This window comes from Oncorhynchus keta, unplaced genomic scaffold (genome assembly GCF_023373465.1).
Source record: "Oncorhynchus keta strain PuntledgeMale-10-30-2019 unplaced genomic scaffold, Oket_V2 Un_contig_8537_pilon_pilon, whole genome shotgun sequence".
Taxonomy (NCBI): Eukaryota; Metazoa; Chordata; class Actinopteri; order Salmoniformes; family Salmonidae; genus Oncorhynchus; species Oncorhynchus keta.
Window position 1 is genome coordinate 59,458 of NW_026290108.1, and position 26,287 is coordinate 85,744.

At 44.9% G+C, this 26,287-nt stretch overlaps 1 protein-coding gene across 1 annotated transcript in view; it reads right to left on the reverse strand.

Annotated features, from left to right (window-relative positions):
• The window catches only part of LOC127926863 (2-hydroxyacylsphingosine 1-beta-galactosyltransferase-like), a gene marked incomplete at its 5' end in the record, with an annotated part of 74,688 nt that extends 53,704 nt beyond the window's left edge, over positions 1-20,984 (reverse strand). Inside the window, one exon of the mRNA XM_052512524.1 lies at positions 20,362-20,984. Coding sequence (XP_052368484.1) covers positions 20,362-20,984 — 623 coding nt within the window. The remainder of the gene's footprint in view (positions 1-20,361) is intronic.
• Between the last annotated feature and the right edge of the window lie 5,303 nt (positions 20,985-26,287).

A 26,287-nucleotide genomic window follows, 5' to 3' on the forward strand; every position in this document is an offset into this window, starting at 1 on the left:
TGTGTGTGTGTGTGTGTGTGTGTGTGTGTGTGTGTGTGTGTGTGTGTGTGTGTGTTTGAGTGTGTGAACTCTGGGGATGGCACGGGCTATAAACCTAGGACACACTGTTCCTAGTGTCTCCACAACACAGACCCTGTACGTGTGTTTGTATCACAGGCAGAGAGAGAGAAAGAGGGGGAGAGGGAGAGCGAGATAGAGAGAGAGAGAAAGAGGGGGAGAGCGAGATAGAGAGAGAGAGAAAGAGGGGGAGAGCGAGATAGAGAGAGAGAGAAAGAGGGGAGAGCGAGATAGAGATAGAGAAATGGGGGCGGAGAGATTGTTGTGTTACAATGGTCCTCTTTTCCACCGTGACCCTCGACCCCACCACCAGAACAATGCCTTCTTATTGGCTAGAGCCACATTCCCCTCCACACTGGATGCCGGCGGCCCGCGCTCTCTCGTCTCCGTACGTCAGAGCTGACCCCAACCCCGCCAGCTGACCCCAACCCCGCGAGCTGACCCCAACCCCGCCAGCTGACCCCAACCCCGCGAGCAGACCGCCGAACCATTTCCCAACCCCGCTCGGCAGGGGCCAAACCAACCAGATCAATCATAGAGAGCTTTGGGGTTGTGAGACTTTTCACCTTGATTTATTTATTATTTAATTGTACCTTTATTTAACTAGGCAAGTCAGTTAAGAACAAATTCTTATTTACATTGATGGCCCTAGAAACAGTGGGTTAACTGCCTTGTTCAGGGGCAGAAAGACAGGGATTCAATTTAGCAACCTTTCGGTTACTGGCCCAACACTCTAACCACTAGGATACCTGCCTCACCAAACAAGGGAGAGAGAGAGAGAGAGACAGAGAGAGAGAGACAGAGAGAGACAGAGAGAGAGAGAGAGACAGAGAGAGAGAGAGAGACAGAGAGAGAGACAGAGAGAGACAGAGAGACAGAGAGAGAGAGAGACAGAGAGAGAGACAGAGAGACAGAGAGAGAGAGAGAGAGAGAGAGAGAGAGAGAGAGAGAGAGAGATACGCAGAGGGAGAGAGAGAGACACACAGAGGGAGAGAGACACAGAGAGAGACAGAGAGAGACAGAGAGAGACAGAGAGAGAGAGAGAGAGAGATAGAGAGAGAGCGGGAGAGAGAGAGACACACAGAGGGAGAGAGCGAGAGAGATGCTCAGAAGGCTTTGATCACACTTACTGGTCCGAGGCCAAACCATACGACTAACAACATTGGACACTTTATGGAACACAAAGCCTTCACCATCTCATCCTGAAATTTCCAAAGCCTGAGGTCATCTGCATTTTGGTCCAAAGAGCAGGAACCTGGACATCACCAAAGAAATCAGAAATACAGACATTGTCATCCTACAAGAAATAGGTTACAGAGAGCTGGTAGTCCCATCCACCACACTACCAGGTGGGTGGTATAGAGGAGATGGACCCACTGGTTGTCCTCTAGGTTACAGAGAGCTGGTAGTCCCATCCACCACACTACCAGGTGGGTGGTATAGAGGAGATGGACCCACTGGTTGCCCTCTAGGTTACAGAGAGCTGGTAGTCCCATCCACCACACTACCAGGTGGGTGGTATAGAGGAGATGGACCCACTGGTTGTCCTCTAGGTTACAGAGAGCTGGTAGTCCCATCCACCACACTACCAGGTGGGTGGTATAGAGGAGATGGACCCACTGGTTGCCCTCTAGGTTACAGAGAGCTGGTAGTCCCATCCACCACACTACCAGGTGGGTGGTATAGAGGAGATGGACCCACTGGTTGCCCTCTAGGTTACAGAGAGCTGGTAGTCCCATCCACCACACTACCAGGTGTGAAACAGGGAAGACACTCAGGGGGTATGCTAATTTGATACAGAGCCTAACCCACTCTATTAAATTAGTCAAAATAGTAATATTTTACTTCTGGCTAGAAATTCAAAAGGAAATGATCTCAACAGAGAACAATGTCCTGCTGTGTGCTTCCTATATTCCCCACTAGAATTCCCTATATCCCCCACTAGAATCCCCTATATCCCCCACTAGAATCCCCTATATCCCCCCACTAGAATCCCCTATATCCCCCACTAGAATCCCCTATATCCCCACTAGAATCCCTATATCCCCCCCTAGAATCCCCTATATCCCCCACTAGAATCCCCTATATCCCCCCCTAGAATCCCCTATATCCCCCTAGAATCCCCTATATCCCCCACTAGAATCCCCTATATCCCCCACTAGAATCCCCTATATCCCCCCTAGAATCCCCTATATCCCCCACTAGAATCCCCTATATCCCCCACTAGAAGCCCCTATATCCCCCATTAGAATCCCTATATCCCCCACTGAAACCCCTATATATGTTTGAGAATCCCCTATATCCCCCACTAGAATCCCTATATCCCCCACTTTCAGAATCCCCTATATCCCCCACTAGAATCCCCTATATCCCCCACTAGAATCCCCTATATCCCCCACTCAGAATCCCCTATATCCCCCACTAGAAACCCCTATATCCCCTTTTAGACTCCCCTATATCCCCCACTAGAATCCCCTATACTCACCTAACATAAATCGTTTGGTGTGCTATCGTCGTAAAGCCTTTTGAAATCGGACACTGGGGTGGGATTAACAAGAAGTGTATCTTTAAAATGGTGTAAAATACTTGTATGTTTTGAGGAATTTAAATGACGAGGTTTCTGTTGTTTGAATTTGGCGCCCTGCACTTTCTAATATCTAATATCTAATATATGCCATTTAGCAGACGCTTTTATCCAAAGCGACTTACAGTCATGTGTGCATACATTCTACGTATGGGTGGTCGCGGGGATTGAACCCACTACCCTGGCGTTACAAGCGCCATGCTCTACCAATGAGCTACAGAACGACCACCACTTTCACTGGCTGTTGTCATATCCCGTTAGCGGGATCTCAGCCCAAAGAGGTTTTAAGAAATATTGTATTGTGGAAACCCTGCACTTTCACTGGACCAACACTGAACCAACTGTGTTACCAAAAACATTAGGCAACAACAAATTCTTTTTAGACTTACTTCCTGGACAACTCCCCCCCAAGATGGCAGCGCAGTAGGACGTGTATATCTGTCTTTATCTTATCCCTTGTAAATAGCTGAACTTTTCGGATATATCTTAATCTCTCTTTCTATCTACGAACTAAATATACTTTCCTGCAACCCGCCTCACCCAATGTGGTACAGATCTGCTATGTCTATTCCTTATACCTGGAACTTCCATCAGGAGCTCACCAGCTACTAGTTTTTGTTAGCCACGGCTAGCGGTCCTCTAGCCAGCTAACTAGCTACTAGTTTTTGTTAGCCACGGCTAGCGGTCCTCTAGCCAGCTAACTAGCTACTAGTTTTTGTTAGCCACGGCTAGCGGTCCTCTAGCCAGCTAACTAGCTACTAGTCTTTGTTAGCCACGGCTAGCGGTCCTCTAGCCAGCTAACTAGCTACTAGTCTTTGTTAGCCACGGCTAGCGGTCCTCTAGCCAGCTAACTAGCTACTAGTCTTTGTTAGCCACGGCTAGCAGTCATCGCCTTTTTCCACCGGCATCAGCCAGCCTTAGCTCGGACAATCACCTGCCAGTCTGCACAGCTCGATACCAACCCAGAGCATATCGGACTGCTTCTCTCTACCACACCGGATTCACCCGTTAATTTGCCGCATTGCTGTTCTGGTTAGTAATCATTGCCCCAGCCTCACATGCGGAGACATCACCTACGTTAATTGACGCATCCAGAGACTAAGTGTCTCTCATCGTCACGCGAAGCATAGGTTTACCTCCACTGTACTCACATCCTACCATACCCTTGCCTGTACGTTATGCCCTGAATCTATTCTACCACACCCAGAAATCTGCTCCTAGATGACCAGTAATCTTATTTCATGCATATTAACATCAGAAGCATCCTCCCTAAGTTTGTTTTACTCACTGGTTTAGCACACTCCGCCAACCCTGATGTCCAAGCCATGTGTGATTCCTGGCCACAAACATGCTGAAAATTCCATCCCCAACTTCAACATAGAACTGACAAAGGAGGTGGAGTTGCAATCTGTAGCTCAGTTGGTAGAGCATGGCGCTTGTAGACGCTGGGTAGTGGGTTCGATTCCCGACCCATACGTAGAATGTATGCACACATGACTGTAAGTCGCAGATAAAAGGCCTGCTAAATGGCATATATTATTATTATTATATTACTGCAGAGACAGGCCTGCAGAGTTCTGTCTACTAACCAGGTCTGTTCCCAATCTACTGCAGAGACAGGCCTGTAGAGTTCTGTCTACTAACCAGGTCTGTTCCCAATCTACTGCAGAGACAGGCCTGCAGAGTTCTGTCTACTAACCAGGTCTGCAGGCTGTCTCTGCAGTAGATTGGGCACAGACCTGGTTATTTACAAAATAGCCTCCAACACTCTACTCAGCAAATTGGATGCAGTCTATTACAGTGCCATCCGTTTTGAGACCAATCATAGATATAACACTGGAGGACGCCAACACTGGAGGAGACCAACCATAGATATAACACTGGAGGAGACCAACCATAGATATAACACTGGAGGAGACCAACCATAGATATAATACTGGAGGAGACAACCATAGATATAACACTGGAGGAGACCAACCATAGATATAACACTGGAGGAGACCAACCATAGATATAACACTGGAGGAGACCAACCATAGATATAATACTGGAGAGACCAACCATAGATATAACACTGGAGGAGACCAACCATAGATATAACACTGGAGGAGACCAACCATAGATATAACACTGGAGGAGACCAACCATAGATATAATACTGGAGGAGACAACCATAGATATAATACTGGAGGAGACCAACCATAGATATAATACTGGAGGAGACCAACCATAGATATAACACTGGAGGAGACCAACCATAGATATAACACTGGAGGAGACCAACCATAGATATAACACTGGAGGAGACCAACCATAGATATAATACTGGAGGAGACCAACCATAGATATAACACTGGAGGAGACCAACCATAGATATAACACTGGAGGAGACCAACCATAGATATAACACTGGAGGAGACCAACCATAGATATAACACTGGAGGAGACCAACCATAGATATAACACTGGAGGAGACCAACCATAGATATAACACTGGAGGAGACCAACCATAGATATAACACTGGAGGAGACCAACCATAGATATAACACTGGAGGAGACCAACCTGGAGGAGACCAACCATAGATATAACACTGGAGGAGACCAACCATAGATATAACACTGGAGGAGACCAACCATAGATATAACACTGGAGGAGACCAACCATAGATATAACACTGGAGGAGACCAACCATAGATATAACACTGGAGGAGACCAACCATAGATATAACACTGGAGGAGACCAACCATAGATATAACACTGGAGAGACCAACCATAGATATAACACTGGAGGAGACCAACCATAGATATAACACTGGAGGAGACCAACCATAGATATAACACTGGAGGAGACCAACCATAGATATAACACTGGAGAGACCAACACTGGAGGAGACCAACCATAGATATAACACTGGAGGAGACCAACACTGGAGGAGACCAACCATAGATATAACACTGGAGGACCAACCATAGATATAACACTGGACCAACCATAGATATAACACTGGAGGAGACCAACCATAGATATAACACTGGAGGAGACCAACACTGGAGGAGACCAACCATAGATATAACACTGGAGGAGACCAACCATAGATATAACACTGGAGAGACCAACCATAGATATAACACTGGAGGAGACCAACCATAGATATAACACTGGAGGAGACCAACCATAGATATAATACTGGAGGAGACCAACCATAGATATAACACTGGAGGAGACCAACCATAGATATAACACTGGAGGAGACCAACCATAGATATAACACTGGAGGAGACCAACCATAGATATAACACTGGAGAGACCAACCAACACTGGAGGAGACCAACCATAGATATAACACTGGAGGAGACCAACCATAGATATAACACTGGAGGAGACCAACCATAGATATAACACTGGAGAGACCAACCATAGATATAACACTGGAGGAGACCAACCATAGATATAACACTGGAGGAGACCAACCATAGATATAACACTGGAGGAGACCAACACTGGAGGAGACCAACCATAGATATAACACTGGAGGAGACCAACCATAGATATAACACTGGAGGAGACCAACCATAGATATAACACTGGAGGAGACCAACCATAGATATAACACTGGAGGAGACCAACCATAGATATAACACTGGAGGAGACCAACCATAGATATAATACTGGAGGAGACCAACCATAGATATAACACTGGAGGAACCATAGAACACTGGAGGAGACCAACCATAGATATAACACTGGAGGAGGAGGAGACCAACCATAGATATAATACTGGAGGAGACCAACCATAGATATAACACTGGAGGAGACCAACCATAGATATAACACTGGAGGAGACCAACCATAGATATAACACTGGAGGAGACCAACCATAGATATAACACTGGAGGAGACCAACCATAGATATAATACTGGAGGAGACCAACCATAGATATAATACTGGAGGAGACCAACCATAGATATAACACTGGAGGAGACCAACCATAGATATAATACTGGAGGAGACCAACCATAGATATAACACTGGAGGAGACCAACCATAGATATAATACTGGAGGAGACCAACCATAGATATAACACTGGAGGAGACCAACCATAGATATAACACTGGAGGAGACCAACCATAGATATAACACTGGAGGAGACCAACCATAGATATAACACTGGAGGAGACCAACCATAGATATAACACTGGAGGAGACCAACCATAGATATAACACTGGAGGAGACCAACACTGGAGGAGACCAACCATAGATATAACACTGGAGGAGACCAACCATAGATATAACACTGGAGGAGACCAACCATAGATATAACACTGGAGGAGACCAACACTGGAGGAGACCAACCATAGATATAACACTGATATAATACTGGAGGAGACCAACCATAGATATAACACTGGAGGAGACCAACCATAGATATAACACTGGAGGAGACCAACCATAGATATAACACTGGAGGAGACCAACCATAGATATAACACTGGAGGAGACCAACCATAGATATAACACTGGAGGAGACCAACACTGGAGACCAACCATAGATATAACACCAACCATAGATATAACACTGGAGGAGACCAACCATAGATATAACACTGGAGGAGACCAACCATAGATATAACACTGGAGGAGACCAACCATAGATATAACACTGGAGGAGACCAACCATAGATATAACACTGGAGGAGACCAACCATAGATATAACACTGGAGGAGACCAACCATAGATATAACACTGGAGGAGACCAACCTGGAGGAGACCAACCATAGATATAACACTGGAGGAGACCAACCATAGATATAACACTGGAGGAGACCAACCATAGATATAACACTGGAGGAGACCAACCATAGATATAATACTGGAGGAGACCAACCATAGATATAACACTGGAGGAGACCAACCATAGATATAACACTGGAGGAGACCAACCATAGATATAACACTGGAGGAGACCAACCATAGATATAACACTGGAGGAGACCAACCATAGATATAACACTGGAGGAGACCAACACTGGAGGAGACCAACCATAGATATAACACTGGAGGAGACCATAGATATAACACTGGAGAGACCAACCATAGATATAACACTGGAGGAGACCAACCATAGATATAACACTGGAGGAGACCAACCATAGATATAACACTGGAGGAGACCAACACTGGAGGAGACCAACCATAGATATAACACTGGAGGAGACCAACCATAGATATAACACTGGAGGAGACCAACCATAGATATAACACTGGAGGAGACCAACCATAGATATAACACTGGAGGAGACCAACCATAGATATAATACTGGAGGAGACCAACCATAGATATAACACTGGAGGAGACCAACCATAGATATAACACTGGAGGAGACCAACCATAGATATAATACTGGAGGAGACCAACCATAGATATAATACTGGAGGAGACCAACCATAGATATAACACTGGAGGAGACCAACCATAGATATAACACTGGAGGAGACCAACCATAGATATAATACTGGAGGAGACCAACCATAGATATAACACTGGAGGAGACCAACCATAGATATAATACTGGAGGAGACCAACCATAGATATAACACTGGAGGACCAACCATAGATATAACACTGGAGGAGACCAACCATAGATATAACACTGGAGGAGACCAACCATAGATATAATACTGGAGGAGACCAACCATAGATATAATACTGGAGGAGACCAACCCATAGATATAACACTGGAGGAGACCAACCATAGATATAATACTGGAGGAGACCAACCATAGATATAACACTGGAGGAGACCAACCATAGATATAACACTGGAGGAGACCAACCATAGATATAACACTGGAGGAGACCAACCATGGAGATATAACACTGGAGGAGACCAACCATAGATATAACACTGGAGGAGACCAACCATAGATATAATACTGGAGAGAGACCAACACTGGAGGAGACCAACCATAGATATAACACTGGAGGAGACCAACCATAGATATAACACTGGAGGAGACCAACACTGGAGGAGACCAACCATAGATATAACACTGGAGGAGACCAACCATAGATATAACACTGGAGGAGACCAACACTGGAGGAGACCAACCATAGATATAACACTGGAGGAGACCAACCATAGATATAACACTGGAGGAGACCAACCATAGATATAACACTGGAGGAGACCAACCATAGATATAACACTGGAGGAGACCAACCATAGATATAACACTGGAGGAGACCAACCATAGATATAACACTGGAGGAGACCAACCATAGATATAACACTGGAGGAGACCAACCATAGATATATAACACTGGAGGAGACCAACCATAGATATAACACTGGAGGAGACCAACCATAGATATAACACTGGAGGAGACCAACCATAGATATAACACTGGAGGAGACCAACCATAGATATAACACTGGAGGAGACCAACCATAGATATAACACTGGAGGAGACCAACCATAGATATAACACTGGAGGAGACCAACCATAGATATAACACTGGAGGAGACCAACCATAGATATAACACTGGAGGAGACCAACCATAGATATAATACTGGAGGAGACCAACACTGGAGGAGACCAACCATAGATATAACACTGGAGGAGACCAACCATAGATATAACACTGGAGGAGACCAACCATAGATATAACACTGGAGGAGACCCATAGATATAACACTGGAGGAGACCAACCATAGATATAACACTGGAGGAGACCAACACTGGAGGAGACCAACCATAGATATAACACTGGAGGAGACCAACCATAGATATAACACTGGAGGAGACCAACCATAGATATAACACTGGAGGAGACCAACCATAGATATAACACTGGAGGAGACCAACCATAGATATAACACTGGAGAGACCAACCATAGATATAACACCAACCATAGATATAACACTGGAGGAGACCAACCATAGATATAACACTGGAGGAACCATAGATATAACACTGGAGGAGACCAACCATAGATATAACACTGGAGGAGACCAACCATAGATATAACACTGGAGGAGACCAACCATAGATATAACACTGGAGAGACCAACCATAGATATAACACTGGAGGAGACCAACCATAGATATAACACTGGAGGAGACCAACCATAGATATAACACTGGAGAGACCAACCATAGATATAACACTGGAGGAGACCAACCATAGATATAATACTGGAGACTGGAGAGACCAACCATAGATATAACACTGGAGGAGACCAACCATAGATATAACACTGGAGGAGACCAACCACTGGAGGAGACCAACCATAGATATAACACTGGAGGAGACCAACCATAGATATAACACTGGAGGAGACCAACCATAGATATAACACTGGAGGAGACCAACCATAGATATAACACTGGAGGAGACCAACCATAGATATAACACTGGAGGAGACCAACCATAGATATAACACTGGAGGAGACCAACCATAGATATAACACTGGAGGAGACCAACACTGGAGGAGACCAACCATAGATATAACACTGACCAACCATAGATATAACACTGGAGGAGACCAACCATAGATATAACACTGGAGAGAGACCATAGATATAACACTGGAGGAGACCAACCATAGATATAACACTGGAGGAGACCAACCATAGATATAACACTGGAGGAGACCAACCATAGATATAACACTGGAGGAGACCAACACTGGAGGAGACCAACCATAGATATAACACTGGAGGAGACCAACCATAGATATAACACTGGAGGAGACCAACCATAGATATAACACTGGAGGAGACCAACACTAGACCATAACATAGATATAACACTGGAGGAGACCAACCATAGATATAACACTGGAGGAGACCAACCATAGATATAACACTGGAGGAGACCAACCATAGATATAATACTGGAGGAGACCAACCATAGATATAACACTGGAGGAGACCAACCATAGATATAACACTGGAGGAGACCAACACTGGAGGAGACCAACCATAGATATAACACTGGAGAGACCAACCATAGATATAACACTGGAGGAGACCAACCATAGATATAACACTGGAGGAGACCAACCATAGATATAACACTGGAGGAGACCATACACTGGAGGAGACCAACCATAGATATAACACTGGAGGAGACCAACCATAGATATAACACTGGAGGAGACCATAGATATAACACTGGAGGAGACCAACCATAGATATAACACTGGAGGAGACCAACCATAGATATAACACTGGAGGAGACCAACCATAGATATAACACTGGAGGAGACCAACCATAGATATAACACTGGAGGAGACCAACACTGGACTGGAGACTAACCATAGATATAACACTGGACTGGAGACCAACCATAGATATAACACTGGAGGAGACCAACCATAGATACACTGGAGGAGACCAACCATAGATATAACACTGGAGGAGACCATAGATATAACACTGGAGGAGACCAACCATAGATATAACACTGGAGGAGACCAACCATAGATATAACACTGGAGGAGACCAACCATAGATATAACACTGGAGGAGACCAACCATAGATATAACACTGGAGGAGACCAACCATAGATATAACACTGGAGGAGACCAACCATAGATATAACACTGGAGGAGACCAACCATAGATATAACACTGGAGGAGACCAACCATAGATATAACACTGGAGGAGACCAACCATAGATATAACACTGGAGGAGACCAACCATAGATATAATACTGGAGGAGACCAACCATAGATACCATAGATATAACACTGGAGGAGACCAACCATAGATATAACACTGGAGGAGACCAACCATAGATATAACACTGGAGGAGACCAACCATAGATATAACACTGGAGGAGACCAACCATAGATATAACACTGGAGGAGACCAACCATAGATATAACACTGGAGGAGACCAACACTGGAGGAGACCAACCATAGATATAACACTGGAGGAGACCAACCATAGATATAACACTGGAGGAGACCAACCATAGATATAACACTGGAGGAGACCAACCATAGATATAACACTGGAGGAGACCAACCATAGATATAACACTGGAGGAGACCAACCATAGATATAACACTGGAGAGACCAACCATAGATATAACACTGGAGGAGACCAACCATAGATATAACACTGGAGGAGACCAACCATAGATATAATACTGGAGGAGACCAACCATAGATATAACACTGGAGGAGACCAACCATAGATATAACACTGGAGAGACCAACCATAGATATAACACTGGAGGAGACCAACACTGGAGGAGACCAACCATAGATATAACACTGGAGGAGACCAACCATAGATATAACACTGGAGGAGACCAACCATAGATATAACACTGGAGGAGACCAACCATAGATATAACACTGGAGGAGACCAACCATAGATATAACACTGGACTGGAGACCAACCATAGATATAACACTGGAGGAGACCAACCATAGATATAATACTGGAGGAGACCAACCATAGATATAACACTGGAGGAGACCAACCATAGATATAACACTGGAGGAGACCAACCATAGATATAACACTGGAGAGAGATATAACACTGGAGGAGACCAACCATAAATATAACACTGGAGGAGACCAACCATAGATATAACACTGGAGGAGACCAACCATAGATATAACACTGGAGGAGACCAACCATAGATATAACACTGGAGGAGACCAACCATAGATATAATACTAACACTGGAGGAGACCAACCATAGATATAACACTGGAGGAGACCAACACTGGAGAGACCAACACTGGAGGAGACCAACCATAGATATAACACTGGAGGAGACCAACCATAGATATAACACTGGAGGAGACCAACCATAGATATAACACTGGAGGAGACCAACCATAGATATAACACTGGAGAGAGACCAACCATAGATATAACACTGGAGGAGACCAACCATAGATATAACACTGGAGGAGACCAACCATAGATATAACACTGGAGGAGACCAACCATAGATATAATACTGGAGGAGACCAACCATAGATATAACACTGGAGGAGACCAACACTGGAGAGACCAACCATAGATATAACACTGGAGGAGACCAACCATAGATATAATACTGGAGGAGACCAACCATAGATATAACACTGGAGGAGACCAACCATAGATATAACACTGGAGGAGACCAACCATAGATATAACACTGGAGGAGACCATAGATATAACACTGGAGGAGACCAACCATAGATATAACACTGGAGGAGACCAACCATAGATATAACACTGGAGGAGACCAACCATAGATATAACACTGGAGGAGACCAACCATAGATATAACACTGGAGAGACCAACCATAGATATAACACTGGAGGAGACCAACCATAGATATAACACTGGAGGAGACCAACCATAGATATAACACTGGAGGAGACCAACCATAGATATAACACTGGAGGAGACCAACCATAGATATAACACTGGAGAGAGACCAACCATAGATATAACACTGGAGGAGACCAACCATAGATATAACACTGGAGGAGACCAACCATAGATATAACACTGGAGGAGACCAACCATAGATATAACACTGGAGGAGACCAACCATAGATATAACACTGGAGGAGACCAACCATAGATATAACACTGGAGGAGACCAACCATAGATATAACACTGGAGGAGACCATAGATATAACACTGGAGGAGACCAACCATAGATATAACACTGGAGGAGACCAACCATAGATATAACACTGGAGGAGACCAACCATAGATATAACACTGGAGGAGACCAACCATAGATATAACACTGGAGGAGACCAACCATAGATATAACACTGGAGGAGACCAACACTGGAGGAGACCAACCATAGATATAACACTGGAGAGACCAACCATAGATATAACACTGGAGGAGACCAACCATAGATATAACATAGATATAACACTGGAGGAGACCAACCATAGATATAACACTGGAGGAGACCAACCATAGATATAACACTGGAGGAGACCAACCATAGATATAACACTGGAGGAGACCAACCATAGATATAACACTGGAGGAGACCAACCACTGGAGGAGACCAACCATAGATATAACACTGGAGGAGACCAACCATAGATATAACACTGGAGGAGACCAACCATAGATATAACACTGGAGGAGACCAACCATAGATATAACACTGGAGGAGACCAACACTGGAGGAGACCAAACATAGATATAACACTGGAGGAGACCAACCATAGATATAATACTGGAGGAGACCAACCATAGATATAATACTGGAGGAGACCAACCATAGATATAACACTGGAGGAGACCAACCATAGATATAACACTGGAGGAGACCAACCATAGATATAACACTGGAGGAGACCAACCATAGATATAACACTGGAGGAGACCAACCATAGATATAACACTGGAGGAGACCAACCATAGATATAACACTGGAGGAGACCAACCATAGATATAACACTGGAGGAGACCAACCATAGATATAACACTGGAGGAGACCAACCATAGATATAACACTGGAGGAGACCAACCATAGATATAACACTGGAGGAGACCAACCATAGATATAACACTGGAGGAGACCAACCATAGATATAACACTGGAGGAGACCAACCATAGATATAACACTGGAGGAGACCAACCATAGATATAACACTGGAGGAGACCAACCATAGATATAATACACTGGAGATACCAACACTGGAGGATAGATATAACCACCAACCATTCATATAACACTGGAGAGACCAACCATAGATATAACACTGGAGACCAACCATAGATATAACACTGGAGGAGACCAACCATAGATATAACACTGGAGGAGACCAACCATAGATATAACACTGGAGGAGACCAACCATAGATATAACACTGGAGGAGACCAACCATAGATATAATATAACACTGGAGGAGACCAACCATAGATATAACACTGGAGGAGACCAACCATAGATATAACACTGGAGGAGACCAACCATAGATATAACACTGGAGGAGACCAACCATAGATATAACACTGGAGGAGACCAACCATAGATATAACACTGGAGGAGACCATAGATATAACACTGGAGGAGACCAACCATAGATATAACACTGGAGGAGACCAACCATAGATATAACACTGGAGGAGACCAACCATAGATATAACACTGGAGGAGACCAACCATAGATATAACACTGGAGGAGACCAACCATAGATATAACACTGGAGGAGACCAACCATAGATATAACACTGGAGGAGACCAACCATAGATATAACACTGGAGAGACCAACCATAGATATAACACTGGAGGAGACCAACCATAGATATAACACTGGAGGAGACCAACCATAGATATAACACTGGAGGAGATATAACACTGGAGGAGACCAACCATAGATATAACACTGGAGGAGACCAACCATAGATATAACACTGGAGGAGACCAACCATAGATATAACACTGGAGGAGACCAACCATAGATATAACACTGGAGGAGACCAACCATAGATATAACACTGGAGGAGACCAACCATAGATATAACACTGACCAACCATAGATATAACACTGGGAGACCAACCATAGATATAACACTGGAGGAGACCAACCATAGATATAACACTGGAGGAGACCAACCATAGATATAACACTGGAGGAGACCAACCATAGAGATAACACTGGAGGAGACCAACCATAGATATAATACTGGAGGAGACCAACCATAGATATAATACTGGAGGAGACCAACCATAGATATAACACTGGAGGAGACCAAACCATAGATATAACACTGGAGGAGACCAACCATAGATATAACACTGGAGGAGACCAACCATAGATATAATACTGGAGGAGACCAACCATAGATATAACACTGGAGGAGACCAACCATAGATATAACACTGGAGGAGACCAACCATAGATATAACACTGGAGGAGACCAACCATAGATATAACACTGGAGGAGACCAACCATAGATATAACACTGGAGGAGACCAACCATAGATATAACACTGGAGGAGACCAACACTGGAGGAGACCAACCATAGATATAACACTGGAGGAGACCAACCATAGATATAACACTGGAGGAGACCAACCATAGATATAACACTGGAGGAGACCAACCATAGATATAACACTGGAGGAGACCAACCACTAGATATAACACTGGAGGAGACCAACCATAGATATAACACTGGAGGAGACCAACCATAGATATAACACTGGAGGAGACCAACCATAGATATAACACTGGAGGAGACCAACCATAGATATAACACTGGAGGAGACCAACCATAGATATAACACTGGAGGAGACCAACCATAGATATAACACTGGAGGAGACCATAGATATAACACTGGAGGAGACCAACCATAGATATAACACTGGAGGAGACCAACCATAGATATAACACTGGAGGAGACCAACCATAGATATAACACTGGAGGAGACCAACCATAGATATAACACTGGAGGAGACCAACCATAGATATAACACTGGAGGAACCATAGATATAACACTGGAGGAGACCAACCATAGATATAACACTGGAGGAGACCAACCATAGATATAACACTGGAGGAGACCAACCCACTAGATATAACACTGGAGGAGACCAACCATAGATATACCATAGATATAACACTGGAGGAGACCAACCATAGATATAACACTGGAGGAGACCAACCATAGATATAACACTGGAGGAGACCAACCATAGATATAACACTGGAGGAGACCAACACTGGAGGAGACCAACCATAGATATAACACTGGAGGAGACCAACCATAGATATAATACTGGAGGAGACCAACCATAGATATAACACTGGAGGAGACCAACCATAGATATAACACTGGAGGAGACCAACCATAGATATAACACTGGAGGAGACCAACCATAGATATAACACTGGAGGAGACCAACCATAGATATAACACTGGAGGAGACCAACCATAGATATAACACTGGAGGAGACCAACCATAGATATAACACTGGAGGAGACCAACCATAGATATAACACTGGAGGAGACCAACCATAGATATAACACTGGAGGAGACCAACCATAGATATAACACTGGAGGAGACCAACCATAGATATAACACTGGAGGAGACCAACCATAGATATAACACTGGAGGAGACCAACCATAGATATAACACTGGAGGAGACCAACCATAGATATAACACTGGAGGAGACCAACCATAGATATAACACTGGAGGAGACCAACCATAGATATAACACTGGAGGAGACCAACCATAGATATAACACTGGAGGAGACCAACCATAGATATAACACCAACCATAGATATAATACTGGAGGAGACCAACCATAGATATAACACTGGAGGAGACCAACCATAGATATAACACTGGAGGAGACCAACCATAGATATAATACTGGAGGAGACCAACCATAGATATAACACTGGAGGAGACCAACCATAGATATAACACTGGAGGAGACCAACCATAGATATAACACTGGAGGAGACCAACCATAGATATAACACTGGAGGAGACCAACCATAGATATAACACTGGAGGAGACCAACCATAGATATAACACTGGAGGAGACCAACCATAGATATAACACTAACACTGGAGGAGACCAACCATAGATATAACACTGGAGGAGACCAACACTGGAGGAGACCAACCATAGATATAACACTGGAGGAGACCATAGATATAACACTGGAGGAGACCAACCATAGATATAACACTGGAGGAGACCAACCATAGATATAATACTGGAGGAGACCAACCATAGATATAACACTGGAGGAGACCAACCATAGATATAACACTGGAGGAGACCAACCATAGATATAACACTGGAGGAGACCAACCATAGATATAACACTGGAGGAGACCAACCATAGATATAACACTGGAGGAGACCAACCATAGATATAACACTAACACTGGAGGAGACCAACCATAGATATAACACTGGAGGAGACCAACCATAGATATAACACTGGAGGAGACCAACCATAGATATAACACTGGAGGAGACCAACCATAGATATAACACTGGAGGAGACCAACCATAGATATAACACTGGAGGAGACTGGAGGAGACCAACCATAGATATAACACTGGAGGAGACCAACCATAGATACACTGGAGGAGACCAACCATAGATATAACACTGGAGGAGACCAACCATAGATATAACACTGGAGGAGACCAACCATAGATATAACACTGGAGGAGACCAACCATAGATATAACACTGGAGGAGACCAACCATAGATATAACACTGGAGGAGACCAACACTGGAGGAGACCAACCATAGATATAACACTGGAGGAGACCAACCATAGATATAACACTGGAGGAGACCAACCATAGATATAACACTGGAGGAGACCAACCATAGATATAATACTGGAGGAGACTAACCATAGATATAACACTGGAGGAGACCAACCATAGATATAACACTGGAGGAGACCAACCATAGATATAATACTGGAGGAGACCAACCATAGATATAACACTGGAGGAGACCAACCATACACTGGAGGAGACCAACCATAGATATAACACTGGAGGAGACCAACCATAGATATAACACTGGAGGAGACCAACCATAGATATAACACTGGAGGAGACCAACCATAGATATAACACTGGAGGAGACCAACCATAGATATAACACTGGAGGAGACCAACCATAGATATAACACTGGAGGAGACCAACCATAGATATAACACTGGAGGAGACCAACCATAGATATAACACTGGAGGAGACCAACCATAGATATAATACTGGAGGAGACCAACCATAGATATAACACTGGAGGAGACCAACCATAGATATAACACTGGAGGAGACCAACCATAGATATAACACTGGAGGAGACCAACCATAGATATAACACTGGAGATATAACACTGGAGGAGACCAACCATAGATATAATACTGGAGGAGACCAACCATAGATATAACACTGGAGGAGACCAACCATAGATATAACACTGGAGGAGACCAACCATAGATATAACACTGGAGGAGACCAACCATAGATATAACACTGGAGAGACCAACACTGGAGGAGACCAACCATAGATATAACACTGGAGGAGACCAACCATAGATATAACACTGGAGGAGACCAACCATAGATATAACACTGGAGGAGACCAACCATAGATATAACACTGGAGGAGACCAACCATAGATATAACACTGGAGGAGACCAACCATAGATATAACACTGGAGGAGACCAACCATAGATATAACACTGGAGGAGACCAACCATAGATATAACACTGGAGGAGACCAACCATAGATATAACACTGGAGGAGACCAACCATAGATATAACACTGGAGGAGACCAACCATAGATATAACACTGGAGGAGACCAACCATAGATATAATACTGGAGGAGACCAACCATAGATATAATACTGGAGGAGACCAACCATAGATATAACACTGGAGGAGACCAACCATAGATATAATACTGGAGGAGACCAACCATAGATATAACACTGGAGGAGACCAACCATAGATATAACACTGGAGGAGACCAACCATAGATATAACACTGGAGGAGACCAACCATAGATATAATACTGGAGGAGACCAACCATAGATATAACACTGGAGGAGACCAACCATAGATATAATACTGGAGGAGACCAACCATAGATATAACACTGGAGGAGACCAACCATAGATATAACACTGGAGGAGACCATAGATATAACACTGGAGGAGACCAACCATAGATATAACACTGGAGGAGACCAACCATAGATATAACACTGGAGGAGACCATAGATATAACACTGGAGGAGACCAACCATAGATATAACACTGGAGGAGACCAACCATAGATATAACACTGGAGGAGACCAACCATAGATATAATACTGGAGGAGACCATAGATATAACACTGGAGGAGACCATAGATATAACACTGGAGGAGACCAACCATAGATATAACACTGGAGGAGACCAACCATAGATATAACACTGGAGGAGACCAACCATAGATATAACACTGGAGGAGACCAACCATAGATATAATACTGGAGGAGACCAACCATAGATATAACACTGGAGGAGACCAACCATAGATATAATACTGGAGGAGACCAACCATAGATATAACACTGGAGGAGACCAACCATAGATATAACACTGGAGGAGACCAACCATAGATATAATACTGGAGGAGACCAACCATAGATATAATACTGGAGGAGACCAACCATAGATATAACACTGGAGGAGACCAACCATAGATATAACACTAGACCAACTGGAGGAGACCAACCATAGATATAACACTGGAGGAGACCAACCATAGATATAACACTGGAGAGACCAACCATAGATATAACACTGGAGGAGACAACACTGGAGGAGACCAACCATAGATATAACACTGGAGGAGACCAACCATAGATATAACACTGGAGGAGACCAACCATAGATATAACACTGGAGGAGACCAACACTGGAGGAGACCATAGATATAACACTGGAGGAGACCAACCATAGATATAACACTGGAGGAGACCAACCATAGATATAACACTGGAGGAGACCAACCATAGATATAATACTGGAGGAGACCAACCATAGATATAACACTGGAGGAGACCAACAATGTTGAGGTTAGTACACACAAAAACAGGTTTGTGTGTGTGTGTGTGTGTGTGTATACTAACCTGAGGTAACGGGCTGGCAGGTTTGGTAAGTACCCCCCTACATAGACAACATGTGGTAGAGTGGGCCTCGAAACCCAGGGCCAGATCAGTAGACAACATCCACAGCCTGCTCCCTGAACCAGATCCTGCATGGCCACCCGCGGCTCCACGCCGTGCTTCCTCATGATGCGCTCGTACTTAGGTAACACCAGGTACTGGACACCGAACCGGGATACCAGGTACACCACCGTGTTGGTTATCCTCTGGACTAGAGACATCCGATCGGTGAGGAGAGAGTTGAACTCTGGGACGTACGAGAGAGGGGCAGGAGCCCCGACCTCCGCTGGGTACCATAGGCCCGTGGAAAAGACGGCGTAGGGAACGCCGAGGATGTGAGCGATCACGAACCCACACATCTCGTTGGGGTCGACCAATAAAAGGTCAAATTTGGCATCCTTGAGTTGGGTCATGACCTCTTCGTTTCCCACAACGGCGTCGCAGTTCTGGGCGTAGTGGTCGAGGATGTCGAAGAGTTCCAACGCCGTGAGACGACCAGAGAAGATGTTGCTGACCTTTGACTGGAGGAAACTGTCGGCTGTGGAGGAGTTGAAGATGCCTGGGTAACGCTGGAAGGTGTAGTGGGGGAGGGGGCACCTAGAGGAGAGGAGAGGAGAGGAGAGGAGAGGAGAGGAGAGGAGAGGAGAGGATAGGTTAGGTGAGGAGAGGAGAGGAGAGGAGAGGAGAGGAGAGGAGAGGAGAGGAGAGAGGCGAGGCGAGGCGAGGCGAGGCGAGGCGAGGCGAGGAGAGGAGAGGAGAGGAGAGGAGAGGAGAGGAGAGGAGAGTCTTTATTATCCCAAGGGGCAATGTAGTAACATGTACACAGCTAACAGTACGAGACTACTACAGCTAACAGTACTAGACTACTACAGCTAACAGTACTAGACTACTACAGCTAACAGTACTAGACTACTACAGCTAACAGTACTAGGTTACTACAGCTAACAGTACTAGACTACTACAGCTAACAGTACTAGACTACTACAGCTAACAGTACTAGGTTACTACAGCTAACGGTACTAGACTACTACAGCTAACAGTACTAGACTACTACAGCTAACAGTACTAGACTACTACAGCTAACAGTACTAGGTTACTACAGCTAACGGTACTAGACTACTACAGCTAACAGTACTAGACTACTACAGCTAACGGTACTAGACTACTACAGCTAACGGTACTAGACTACTACAGCTAACAGTACTAGGTTACTAGACTACTACAGCTAACAGTACTGGGTTACTACAGCTAACCTGGCCCACCTCTGACACCAATGACCCTGCTACTTAGTAACACAATGTTACCTGGCCCACCTCTGACACTAATGACCTCTACTTAGTAACACAATGTTACCTGGCCCACCTCTGACACCAATGACCCTGCTACTTAGTAACACAATGTTACCTGGCCCACCTCTGACCCTGCTACTTAGTAACACAATGTTACCTGGCCCACCTCTGACCCTGCTACTTAGTAACACGATGTTACCTGGCCCACCTCTGACCCTCTACTTAGTAACACAATGTTACCTGGCCCACCTCTGACACTAATGACCCGCTACTTAGAAACACAATGTTACCTTCCAGAAAATTGGAACGGAAATGGCGCCACACCAAACTGGAAGTCTTCCGACTAGCTTGGAAAGACGGTACCGTGCAGTACCGAAGAGCCCTTACTGCTGCTCGATCGTCCTATTTTTCTAACTTAATTGAGGAAAATAAGAACAATCCGAAATTCCTTTTTGATACTGTGGCAAAGCTAACTAAAAGCAGCATTCCCCAAGAGAGGATGACTTTCACTTTAGCAGTGATAAATTCATGAACTTCTTTGAGGAAAAGATTATGATTATTAGAAAGCAAATTACGGACTCCTCTTTAAACCTGCGTATTCCTCCAAACCTCAGTTGTCCTGAGTCTGCACAACTCTGCCAGGACCTAGGATCAAGAGAGACGCTCAAGTGTTTTAGTACTATATCTCTTGACACAATGATGAAAATAATCATGGCCTCTAAACCTTCAAGCTGCATACTGGACCCTATTCCAACTAAACTACTGAAAGAGCTGCTTCCTGTGCTTGGCCCTCCTATGTTGAACATAATAAACGGCTCTCTATCCACTGGATGTGTACCAAACTCACTAAAAGTGGCAGTAATAAAGCCTCTTGAAAAAGCCAAACCTTGACCCAGAAAATATAAAAACTATCGGCCTATATCGAATCTTCCATTCCTCTCAAAAATTTTAGAGAAGGCTGTTGCGCAGCAACTCACTGCCTTCCTGAAGACAAACAATGTATACGAAATGCTTCAGTCTGGTTTTAGACCCCATCATAGCACTGAGACGGCACTTGTGAAGGTGGTAAATGACATTTTAATGGCATCGGACCGAGGCTCTGCATCTGTCCTCGTGCTCCTAGACCTTAGTGCTGCTTTTGATACCATCGATCACCACATTCTTTTGGAGAGATTGGAAACCCAAATTGGTCTACACGGACATGTTCTGGCCTGGTTTAGATCTTATCTGTCGGAAAGATATCAGGTTGTCTCTGTGAATGGTTTGTCCTCTGACAAATCAACTGTAAATTTCGGTGTTCCTCAAGGTTCTGTTTTAGGACCACTATTGTTTTCACTATATATTTTACCTCTTGGGGATGTTATTCGAAAACATAATGTAAACTTTCACTGCTATGCGGATGACACACAGCTGTACATTTCAATGAAACATGGTGAAGCCCCAAAATTGCCCTCGCTAGAAGCATGTGTTTCAGACATAAGGAAGCGGATGGCTGCAAACTTTCTACTATTAAACTCGGACAAAACAGAGATGCTTGTTCTAGGTCCCAAGAAACAAAGAGATCTTCTGTTGAATCTGACAATTAATCTTAATGGTTGTACAGTCGTCTCAAATCAAACTGTGAAGGACCTCGGCGTTACTCTGGACCTTGATCTCTCTTTTGAAGAACATATCAAGACCATTTAGAGGACAGCTTTTTTCCATCTACGTAACATTGCAAAAATCTGAAACTTTCTGTCCAAAAATGTTGCAGAAAATTAATCCATGCTTTTGTCACTTCTAGGTTAGACTACTGCAATGCTCTATTTTCCGGCTACCCGGATAAAGCACTAAATAAACTTCAGTTAGTGCTAAATACGGCTGCTAGAATCCTGACTAGAACCAAAACATTTGATCATATTACTCCAGTGCTAGCCTCTCTACACTGGCTTCATGTCAAAGCAAGGGCTGATTTCAAGGTTTTACTGCTAACCTACAAAGCATTACATGGGCGTGCTCCTACCTACCTCTCTGATTTGGTCCTGTCGTACATACCTACACGTACGCTACGGTCACAAGACGCAGGCCTCCTAATTGTCCCTAGAATTTCTAAGCAAACAGCTGGAGGCAGGGCTTTCTCCTATAGAGCTCCATTTTTATGGAACGGTCTGCCTACCCATGTCAGAGACGCAAACTCGGTCTCAACCTTTAAGTCTTTACTGAAGACTCATCTCTTCAGTGGGTCATATGATTGAGTGTAGTCTGGCCCAGGAGTGGGAAGGTGAACGGAAAGGCTCTGGAGCAACGAACCGCCCTTGCTGTCTCTGCCTGGCCGGTTCCCTCTTTCCACTGGGATTCTCTGCCTCTAACCCTGTTACGGGGGGCTGAGTCACTGGCTTGCTGGGGCTCTCTCATGCCGTCCCTGGAGGGGTGCGTCACCTGGGTGGGTTGATTCACTGTTGTGGTCAGCTTGTCTGGGTTGGCGCCCCCCTGGGTTGTACCGTGGCGGAGATCTTTGTGAGCTATACTCGGCCTTGTCTCAGGATGGTAAGTTGGTGGTTGAAGATATCCCTCTAGTGGTGTGGGGCTGTGCTTTGGCAAAGTGGGTGGGTTATATCCTTCCTGTTTGGCCCTGTCCGGGGGTGTCCTCGGATGGGGCCACAGTGTCTCCTGACCCCTCCTGTCTCAGCCTCCAGTATTTATGCTGCAGTAGTTTATGTGTCGGGGGCTAGGGTCAGTTTGTTATATCTGGAGTACTTCTCCTGTCCTATTCGGTGTCCTGTGTGAATCTAAGTGTGCGTTCTCTAATTCTCTCCTTCTCTCTTTCTTTCTCTCTCTCTCTCGGAGGACCTGAGCCCTAGGACCATGCCCCAGGACTACCTGACATGATGACTCCTTGCTGTCCCCAGTCCACCTGGCCATGCTGCTGCTCCAGTTTCAACTGGCCTGGGCCCTAGGACCATGTCCCAGGACTACCTGACATGATGACTCCTTGCTGTCCCCAGTCCACCTGGCCATGCTGCTGCTCCAGTTTCAACTGTTCTGCCTTACTATTATTCAACCATGCTGGTCATTTATGAACATTTGAACATCTTGGCCACGTTCTGTTATAATCTCCACCCGGCACAGACAGAAGAGGACTGGCCAACCCACATATGCTCGCTCTAATTCTCTCTTTCTTTCTCTCTCTCAGAGGACCTGAGCCCTAGGACCGTGCCCCAGGACTACCTGACATGATGGCTCCTTGCTGTCCCCAGTCCACCTGACTGTGCTGCTGCTCCAGTTTCAACTGTTCTGCCTTATTATTATTCGACCATGCTGGTCATTTATGAACATTTGAACATCTTGGTCATGTTCTGTTATAATCTCTACCCGGCACAGCCAGAAGAGGACTGGCCACCCACATAGCCCGGTTCCTCTCTAGGTTTCTTCCTAGGTTTTGGCCTTTCTAGGGAGTTTTTCCTAGCCACCGTGCTTTTACACCTGTATTGTTTGCTGTTTGGGGTTTTAGGCTGGGTTTCTGTACAGCACTTTGAGATATCAGCTGATGTACGAAGGGCTATATAAATAAATTTGATTTGATTTGATTTGATACCTGGCCCACCTTTGACTCTGCTACTTAGTAACACAATGTTACCTGGCCCACCCCTCTGACACCAATGACCCTGCTACTTAGTAACACAATGTTACCTGGCCCTTCTCTGACACCAATGACCCTGCTACTTAGTAACACAATGTTACCTGGCCCACCTCTGACACCAATGACCCTCTACTTAGTAACACAATGTTACCTGGCCCACCTCTGACCCTGTTACTTAGTAACACAATGTTACCTGGCCCACCTCTGACACCAATGACCCTCTACTTAGTAACACAATGTTACCTGGCCCACCTCTGACCCTGCTACTTAGTAACACAATGTTACCTGGCCCACCTCTGACCCTGCTACTTAGTAACACAATGTTGCCTGGCCCACCTCTGACACCAATGACCCTGCTACTTAGTAACACAATGTTACCTGGCCCATCTCTGACACCAATGACACTGCTACTTAGTAACACAATGTTACCTGGCCCATCTCTGACACCAATGACACTGCTACTTAGTAACACAATGTTACCTGGCCCACCTCTGACCTCTACTTAGTAACACAATGTTACCTGGCCCACTTCTGACCCTGCTACTTAGTAACACAATGTTACTTGGCCCACGTCAGACCCTCTACTTAGTAAACACAATGTTACCTGGCCCACCTCTGACCCTGCTACTTAGTAACACAATGTTACCTGGCCCACCTCTGACACCAATGACCCTGCTACTTAGTAACACAATGTTACCTGGCCCACCTCTGACCCTCTACTTAGTAACACATTGTTACCTGGCCCACCTCTGACCCTGCTACTTAGTAACACAATGTTACCTGGCCCACCTCTGACCCTCTACTTAGTAACACAATGTTACCTGGCCCACCTCTGACACTAATGACCCTGCTACTTAGTAACACAATGTTACCTGGCCCACCTCTGACCCTGCTACTTAGTAACACAATGTTACCTGGCCCACCTCTGACCCTCTACTTAGTAACACATTGTTACCTGGCGCCCCTCTGACAGCAGGAAGGA